The sequence below is a fragment of the Geospiza fortis genome, unplaced genomic scaffold (assembly GCF_000277835.1).
Source record: "Geospiza fortis unplaced genomic scaffold, GeoFor_1.0 scaffold171, whole genome shotgun sequence".
Lineage (NCBI taxonomy): Eukaryota > Metazoa > Chordata > Aves > Passeriformes > Thraupidae > Geospiza > Geospiza fortis.
Window position 1 is genome coordinate 9,293,990 of NW_005054313.1, and position 9,834 is coordinate 9,303,823.

At 40.6% G+C, this 9,834-nt stretch overlaps 1 protein-coding gene across 1 annotated transcript in view; it reads left to right on the forward strand.

Annotated features, from left to right (window-relative positions):
• The first annotated feature begins 14 nt into the window (after window positions 1-14).
• Window positions 15-9,834, forward strand: part of RCN2 (reticulocalbin 2) — an 11,592-nt gene continuing 1,772 nt past the window's right edge. Inside the window, exons 1-5 of the mRNA XM_005419781.1 lie at window positions 15-234; window positions 2,998-3,194; window positions 6,249-6,350; window positions 7,074-7,170; window positions 8,851-8,993. Coding sequence (XP_005419838.1) covers window positions 15-234; window positions 2,998-3,194; window positions 6,249-6,350; window positions 7,074-7,170; window positions 8,851-8,993 — 759 coding nt within the window. The remainder of the gene's footprint in view (window positions 235-2,997; window positions 3,195-6,248; window positions 6,351-7,073; window positions 7,171-8,850; window positions 8,994-9,834) is intronic.

A 9,834-nucleotide genomic window follows, 5' to 3' on the forward strand; every position in this document is an offset into this window, starting at 1 on the left:
GCCGCCCCTTCTCGATGCCCGGCGGACACCGGAGCCCCGCTCTCCCCCTCCCCGAGTGCGTACCCGCACCCCGGACGGCAGCGCAGCCCCCGGGCGCCCCAGGGCGGAGCCACCGCCGCACCCCGCGGCGCTCCAGACCCGGGTACGCGCGGCTCAGCCCGGAGGAGCAGCAGCGGCGGTTGAGGAACATCGTGAAGAAAATCGACGCGGACGCGGACGGGCTGCTCAGCGAGGGTAACGGTGGGGGCCAGGCGGGCCGGGTTGCTCCGGGAGGAGAACGCGCTCTACCCGTGACAAAGCCCGTGGCTCTTGTGCTGGGGAGAATCCCTGTGGGAAACATCACGATGCCTTGCACAGTGAGTTAGAAACACTCACAGGCTCATACAGAGGCTATCTCTGTGCCTAAGGTTTCTGTTTGACTCCAGAAGAGACCACTGAGAGGGGACCTCACTGATCTGTGTAAATGCCTGAAGGAAGGGTGCCAAGAGGATGGAGCCAGGCTCTGCTCGGTGGTGCCAACTACTTGGACAGGAGGCAATGAACAGAAACTCATGCTCAGGAAATTCCACTGCAATATGAGGAAGAACTTCTTTCCTGTGCAGAGATTGTGCATTGGCACAGAGTGCCCATAGAGGTTGTGGAGTCTCCCTCACTGGAGGTACTCCAGAACCTTCTGGACACAATCCTGTGCCATGTGCTCTGGGATGACCCTGCTTCAGCAGGGAGCTTGGACCAGATGACCCACCGTGGTTTCTTCCAGCCTGACCCATTCTGTGATGGAAGGAGTGTGGCCAGCAAGAGTTAGTGTAGGTCAGAGCAGTATCAACTTGAAGGTACCTCCTTTGCGCTGGTACCTGCTTCTTGCATGTCTGAAGCTACTTGGAATCAAGTGGGTTTCCATGTTTGTCATCCTGTTATGTGCAAATCAGAGAGCAGGTGTAAGATGGAAAAAGTACTGCAGCCATAATACTACATAGGTGTGCTTCAGTACCTGGTGACACCAAGTGACATTGAAGGATCATATTGCATCATAGTACGGTATCAAATGGCTCTTCAGACAGGTTTTTGTCCGTCAGACTTTGGAGCCCCATGGTAAACTCAGGCCCTTTCTTTCAGTATATCATTATGATAATTTTAATTTAATTTTAAACCTCATTATGAACATTTTTTTTTGCTCTGCTGTGATTTTGACGAAAATGTCTCTTGTGTGCTCACACAAAGCAAGCAGAATCCTTGGTCAAATGCCAGAACATTATTTCATTAAAATGACACTAAACATGCAGAAAACTTTCTAGGTGAGAGAACAAAATGCAATCTTAAAGACAAGGTTCACTGTCTTTTGAATGCTTTACAGTTTATACACTGAATTTAATCAACTACACCCTTATTTCAGTGTTCCTGCATGGACTGTGTAGAGGTGAGATAGTCTGTAGCTTCAGTGGGATGGCTAATTCCTGTCATACACCACAAGCAGCTCACAACATGAAGGCTTTAAGGAAAAAAGTCTTATAAAAATATAGGAATTCCAGCCATACTCCGTCCTCATGGTGTATTTACTGCATCTGATTCTCAGTCTAATGAAAACTTGCCTTCCTTTCACTTCCCAAAGGTAAAACTCACAGTGGAATGTGTTTTTACAGTAAGAAACTTATGGTACTGAAGCTTTTTGAGCTCAGTTACTCCTCAGTGTATTGCAAAACTCTTGAGAACATCTTCCTTACTAGTGCCTCCATTTGGAGGCTGACAGTGAGAGAAGATGAAATATATTAATGCTGCTTCTCTAATGTTGGAATATTAAGAATTTCTGATTCATGGCACTGGATATTACATGGTCACATGGCTATGCCTCACACCTTAAGTGCTGGGAAGTAAACCATTAATTTATGGTGCCCACCTTCAAGAAATGTTGCAGTTTCTTGTAAGGCAGTGCTGGTTTGTGCACAAGCCTTGCTGGCACACACATCTCTGCATGTTCAGTCAATTCACAGAATCTGCTAGCAAGCTGGTCCCTTTGCTAATATAAATTCAGTACTCAAAATGTATTTTAAAAAATCCCTTGTTGCTTTTCAAGGATATTTAAATAAACCTAATAAAGTTGTATTGATGCCTCTGCCAAGAAGGAGAGGATAAGATACTTTAGTATTTAATAAATGCTGTAAGATTTTTCTGCGTCAAAGTAGTGATTTCTATAGGACTCTTTTTTAGTCAACATGACTCTTCAGAGCAGGATTTCAGTTGAGTTGATTAGGATGTATAATTTTTACAATGCAGAGGGAGATGTTTTTCCCCTTCCAGGCATCTGAAAATAACTGAGAGATACTGGGAGAGTATGTTCTCCCAATCTTCTCTAAATGAAGTAACTTTAATGTATTTCTGTCAGTTCATTGGTATATTAAGTTTTATTTCTTTTAGCTACATTTGTATAAAAACAAGCAGCTAAAAAACCTTTCCAAACTATGTGAGGCTTGATTTCAGCCCCAAGTAAAGGGAAAGTAGCACTACAAAAGTAGTTAATATTTTATTTTGGGTAATTAAGGCAATGACACAAAATAAAGTGGTTTTTATTTCAGTTTGCAGATTTTTCAAAAGAAACCCCAGAGTGATGGGAAAAATGGTTTTTTGGGATACCAAATTAGGTTTAGAGTTGTCCGTCTAAACCATACTCAGCATCGTTTTCATAAAGCTCTGGAGAAAAAAGAAATGAGAAATGATGCTACAGTGTTGATTTCCTTCAGACTAGAAAAGACAAGGCCGCATAACCATTAACAAACCCCCTGAAGTCTGTAGCTGTGATCTATTCCCTCATTCAGTTACCTTGGAAAAAGGCACAGCATGGAGTAAACAGGCTGGTTTGCTTTAAGTAACCTCTTGCCTGTATGCTTTCATCTGAATTGCAAAATGTATTTCAGATAGAATAGATCTGTGTCATCTTCACAATTTTTATGGTGCAGATGATTCTGATTCTCTTTCTTTTGTTATATTTTTAATTTTCCACAGATGAGCTGAGCTCCTGGATACAGCAGTCTTTTAAGCATTATGTTACACAAGAAGCTAAGCAGCACTTCAGTGACTATGACAAAGATGGTGATGGACTGGTGTCCTGGAAGGAGTATAACTTGCAAATGTATGATCGTGTAATTGATTTTGATGAGAACGCTGTCCTGGAGGATCAAGAAGAAGAATCATTTCGCCAGGTAAAATGTTTCAGCAGCAGCTCCTGTAAGCTGTTGGCCAAAGGCAGCAATATTTGTTTATTGTGACAGAACAAGATGGGTAGAGAAAGCAGAGCAGCTGGCATATGGTTAACATGTTATGCTATCTGAGATAGGGGACTAATTAAAGGAAAGTAGTGGAGTATTAAAGCTGCTACTGACAAAATAAAGACACAGTGAAATGGTACCTCCTGAGCGTATTTTTCTGGCTGAGTGGAGCATAAGTCTATTGACAGTTTTACAGCAGAGCATGGTCTCCAGCCACCATCTTAAGCCCAGGATGCAATCCATTGGGTGAGGTCTGCAGCCTGACGGAGTCCTACCCTCAGCAGGGCCAGCAGCACTGGGGCTGGAGCAGAAGGAAGCTGTTTAACCCCTTGGTTGTTGCACTGTTTCAGCCATTCTTTCAGTTACTGCTCAAGCACTCAGTGTGGGCTGTCAATATTGCCTGCTGTAACATTGCCTGTGCATTAGAGACTCACAGAGAATGAAACAGCCACTCAAACAAACAGTTTTAAGCAATGAAAATGCAACTCCCACAGCTAAAAATGAATGTTTAAACACAGTAGTTGTGTGTGAGTCACGTCTATGAAAGCAGATGCTTAAGCGGGGAAAGGGGCAAGAGAGACAGGGGAAACAGGTTCACAAGAACCACCACATAGCAAAACTTGTTTCCTTTCAAGTTCCACATTTATAGGTACATGTAAATGTTTCCCAGAAAGAGAATAAGTGTGGTTTTAGACTATTCTAGTCAGAGGTTTATTTTTTTCTGTGAGGATTGCTTTGTCCGCTTTTAGTAAAGTAGTAGTAGATAATTTAGGATGTTAGCTGAAGTTAAACTAATACAGTGAACAAAGGATTTTACACACTTAAGAAACAAATTGTAAAGCTTAGTATGTCACATAACTGAATAATTACATAGCTTTTAAATACCACAAGACTTTCAGAGGAACTTCCAGTCAAAATATTGATACCATGTTTGAGACATTGCCATCACAGATACGTAGGGAGCTCTAAATCTGTAAGCTGGGATAGAACTGCTTGCTCATGTTATGACTTGACTGCTTGCTGCATTTTCCTGCCTGCTGACTTCTCCAACGTAGATTGTAAATGAGCAGCATTGTACAAGCATCACAGGCCAGGCACCTTCAGCATTTTCCTTAGTTTTTCAGATTAGTGGTCTTGCTCTGAACAAGATGAAAGAGTAAGATACAGTTTAGAAGTGACATCAGGCAAGAACTGGAGTTTACCAGAAGATGGCAGCGTTGCTCATCACTTCCCAAAAAACACTGGAAAACTTTCTTTCTCCCTCGATGGTTCAAGCTTACATTGCAGTATAGTGCTTTCTGTAATCCTTCTGGATTGCCTTCCTAGTTAAACTCCCAGCTAAGGTCAGCTTTTCTCTAAGAGGACATTTAACTACTTTGCAGAATAGTTAAGATCTTACACTTCATTTGTTACATGTTATGCTCTGTGTTCATCAGCTGAGCCTGATTTTGAAGGAAGTGTCAGTAGGTAGGATATAAACCAAAGTACAATTTCAAATGGTTATTTGTAAAGTGTTTATGATCTCTAATTTGCTGGCTATTCCTTCGCAGGCAGAGAATGTTAGTATGAGGATGGGTAGGATAGTAGGGGAGGATGTTTGTGTTTGGATGGGTCATATGGCTAGGGCAACATATATGGATAATATCATGCTCTCTAAACATAGTAGAGCTGAGATTAGGTGGGTTCGGTGGAAGGCTAGGCCTAGGCTGCTTAGGGTGAAGGCTGCGTAGAAGCTTAAGTGTAAGTAAGACATGAAGAAAGTTATAGGGGGGGGCTATAATCTGTTGAGTCGAAATCAACCGTCTTGATTAGACTAACTTTCTGTTATTCTGCTCATTCTAGTCCTCCTTGGATTCATTCGTATACTAGGCCTAGGGTGAGGAGTAGGATGAGTACGGAGGTTCAGGCTAGAGTGGTGGTCGGAGATTGTAGCTGGGTTGCTCATGGTAGTGGGAGGAGTAGGGCGATTTCTAGGTCGAATAGAAGGAAGAGGATGGCTACGAGAAACAAGCGGACTGAAAAGGGAAGTCGGGCGGATCCTAGTGGGTCGAACCCGCATTCGTATGGGGATAGTTTTTCTGAGTCGGGGGTTGATCCTGATCACTCACACTGATAGCACAGCACACCTAAGGATGGAATTCCAAGATTTTTATAGTTCACATGATCTGCAGTTTGAGCAAAGATCAGTTGTCAATGGTATGGGTCTGTATTTTGTCTAAAGAGATTGTACAAAATAAAACAAGAAAAAATAGGAAATCTTTGCACATCTGGAAGACAGAAAGTGCAAGACATTCAGAAATAAGAACTTGCCTGCTTATATCAGATATTATTTCTTTTTTAATGGCATGCTAATACATATACTTAAAACATATTAGAGAAGTGACTTTTAAAATGATCACATTAAATATAAACATAAACATTAAAAGGTTTAAAATGATCACATTTAATCGACAGCAGTCCTGTAGTAAAGGAATCTGGCCTTAAAATGGCTTCAGAAAAGACATTTTACATACATGATCTTTCAAGACCTTCTCTGAACTACAGACAGCCCTTGACATAAATAAGATGTAGATCTATTACAAAGTTAAATGTCTTTAAAATGTAAATTTTGGAATTTGCAATAGCTGCCATTAATTGTAATAATTGTACTCCAGCTTGTTATTTTAGAAATTGGTGACTTTTAGAAGAGGATGCACATATCAAAATGAGAATTCTTGGTCTTTTTATTAACTTTCTTTGGTTCATTTTAAATGTCTCCTTAAATTGAAAAAACCGGGGGTTTTTGTGATTCTTAGAATAAAACCACCTCAATTAAAAGTGCTGTTGTTATTGCTCTCAGTGAGCTGTTTTTAGTGAAAATTTAACATCAGTATAGTATGAGTAGGTAATGTGAAACAATTAATATCCTAATGAGCCAGCTACTATTACGTTGTTTTTCCTTTCCAGTAAGGGCTCTAACTAAATCTATTTTCTAAGCTTCATTTAAAGGAGAAAAAACGTTTTGAGAAAGCTAATAGAGATGATGTTCCTGCTCTAAATGTGGATGAATATATTGCGTTCGAGCATCCTGAAGAGGTGGAGTACATGACGGTAAGGTTTAGAGGGGAGCACTTCTATCACCCTGTGGGTGGGGTTCTTTTCAATGTGTGTCCTTAGCCTCAGTGCCACAGGAGGTGGAGCAGTTATGGATATGGTTTGGACAGCCCAAATTAAAATCTGGTAATGTCTCATGGATCCAGTGCTAGAGGTCAGGAGCTGGAGCAGGAGTTCAGTGCTTTTCTTTGAAATCTGTTTCAAGAGCTAGGATTGCACAAGTATCCCCAGCTTTGGGGACTGGACTGACTTAGCCACCTCACAGCTCTGTTAGACTCCAAATCCATCAGTGAGATTTTAGCTTTTGGTTTTGGCTCTCTGGTGGACAAAAAACCATCCAGTTCTCCTAACAATTCAGTTAAGATGCAAAAATGCAAATTAGTGAATCCACCAGATAAGAAAAGTGAAATTGGATGATAGAGCTTTGTACATATTCATGTTTCTGAGCTGCTTTTGCAGTTTTGAATTGTGTTGAAGGATTCCAGCTCAATGGACACCTTTCAGACTTGGTTTTCATGAAATCTGACATTCTAAACTCTTAAGGACAGATCTGTTTTATTTCACAGGAACCAATTAGTGCACTAGTCTGCATAAAACACAAAAAGAGATTTGAAATGAGGGAGTCTTTCATTTAAGGAATATGTCATTGCTCTAAAATGATTCACTGCTGTTTCTCTTGATCATGAGTTGCTAATTTTGCTCTTTGTATGTATACAAAAGGACTTTGTCATTCAGGAGGCTTTAGAAGAACATGATAAAGATGGTGATGGATTTGTTAGCCTGGAAGAATTCCTTGGTGATTACAGAAGAGACCCAAGTAAGGAAAAATGGGAAGGGGCATGAAAGAGGGAACCAAAAAAACTTCTGATATGAGGAGAATTGGATGCACCTTTATTTTCAGCTTTTCACATTAGACCTACAGATTCTGAGGAAGATTTTCTGTCTTAGAATAATTCTGTTTTCTGGACCTGGGCATAGTAGACTCCTTATTTCAGTCTGCCCAATGTGTATTTGGTGGGGGTTTGTGTGTAGCCCATTCCAGTTTCCTTGCAAGTTGCTTCTTGTTTTCTGAAAGACTGAAATGAATTCCTGACCACAGAGGATGCAGCTGAAATAAGGTGCAGCCATATTTGCCAGCTGAGCACATCTGCAGATCCAGCTAGCAGGAGTGTAAGGGTAAACTGCCCTGGCCTTGATCAGCCTGAGCAGGCAGCTGCCAGCCTTACTTTGGGAGGACTGAGCTGAGTGTGTTGTGAGAGGAGTGGAGGGGAAGTGTGAGGAGTCACTGCACTGTTCCAGTTATCAGAGGCCTGAGTGCTGCCTTCACTCTTAAGTTTGTTTGGGTTTAGTTTTTTCCAATTTTGCCCTTCCTTAAACTCAATCTGTTCCTTCTTTAACAAGAAGAAGGACACTTACCTGATGCCTATCAATATTTCTCAATGAATATTTTACACACTGTATTTGATTTGCTAAAAGCTAGGGCAAATAATTCTTCCCATTCCAAAAAGCCCAGTAACTTCAGTTTTGTGGGAAGTCTGCTTGTCCCAAAGGAGTGCTAATTTTGAATTACATCCTAGCTGGGGAGAATTGTATAACCACATGAGGATATGGAGAACCAGGGGAATAATCTGTTTTTCTTCACTCTAATCAGCCGCCTGGAATTTCACGTTTTATAACCATCTTTGTTTGTCAGAGCCAGTAAAAACAACTGATCTCTGATGCAGCTACAGAATTCTTTATCTTTTTCCTCCTCTAACATGAAAGCTTTTCCAAGCCAGTCTATAAAAAGTTGTTGGAAAGGAGTGAAATTGTTGCAGTAATAAAGAAGATAACAGCTTTGTCTTACAACTTGTTAGCAAGACTTGAGAATCAGCTGTGATTGTACAAACTACTTCAGCTTTTCTCTCCTGCAGACAGTGTTCCTGCAGCACTCTTTAAAATTACTAATAGGCTGCATGGGGGCTCTGATTCATAATTAGCTCATGGTTTGGGGCAACACTGTATGGTGAGTTGTGACATAAAGGGAAAATCTCCTTGCAAAACCAAATGTTAGAAAAGAAGGAGAGACTTCATTTTTTCTTCTTTAATAATAGAATTGTAATTATTTTGAAACTGTTACTTACCTGCTTATGATACCTGCTGCTTTTGACTTTCATAAGGCTTAGAAAGCCAGTTCACATTTGTCTGCAGTGTTTATAATTTTGATGAATTACTTCTCAATTACATGAAGAGTTAAGGACAAGTCTAAGATTGCTGTAGGCTGCAGGATGCAATACCTGTACACTGGGTAAGTATAAAACAAGTATGCAAATAAGTACTGACAGTAAATGAAATTGTTTTCCCTCCTTTCCTCTGCCCATTATGGTTTGTTTTTGTTTAGTGAGATCACTTTTAGGTAGTGTTTTATGAGAATAAGTGTATCTGCTTAGGAGAAAAAATAAAAATCTCTGCTTTAAAGTGAAGAGTAGCTTTAAGCTTTTCACTTGTGTCTTACTAGCTGCAAGGGAAGATCCAGAATGGATCCTGGTTGAGAAGGACCGGTTTGTGAATGACTATGACAAGGATCAGGATGGAAAACTCAACCCTCAAGAGCTGCTGTCTTGGATAGTACCCAACAATCAGGGTATTGCACAAGAGGAGGTTCGTGGTTTGACTGCTGGTTAGGTTTTAATTACTGCAGGAGAATTTTGAAGAATCACAGTGAAATGAGAGAAGCATTCAGATTTATCGTGTCTTAGTTATTGAAAAAAATATCAGTAGATCTTTGCATATATTTTCAATTTATTTTCACTTTGACAAGGAATGCAGGTCCTTTAACTGCAAATGTGAAGTTCCTATTAATTGTGTAAATGTTTGTAAATTAACAAAGTGGTTTTGTACATGTTTAAATAGCTTATCTGCTTTGACTCAAGGGTACAGAATTTTAATAAGTCATTTTTAGTTGTTGTAGGTAAATCTAATGAGATGCACTACCTGAAGAAACAGCATAATTTTGAAATAAGAAATTGATTGTAATTCTTCTAACTGGATAAATCATCATAATTGTAGAACTAAAAATTGGTTTTGAGTACAAGAAAATGGAAATACTCTGTGATTCAAGATGGTGTAAAACTTTGATGATGCTAATTAAAATGGTTTAATCAGGGATAGAACAGCATAATAGCTTTTAAGTGGATTCTCATTTTAGCTTTTTTTTTTGTGGCAGTTTCCAGTCCCTGGGTGCAGTAGAGAGGATTTCTGCCTTTCTTCTAGTAACTTCTCAGCTAAATTTTCCATGTCTTTGCTTTACCCTGGAGGATTTTGGTTTTCAGAGTGGCTGGGGATGCCAGGTCTTCCCATGGTCTCTTATTCTTGGGGAAGAGAGGCACCTCCCTGTGTCAGTCACACAAACACACAGACACACAGCCCATGTGCTCCTCCCTGAGCTGCCAGCTGTGCCTTGCTGGGCTCTGGGGCCTGGAGCAGCCCTGTGGCAGCAGCA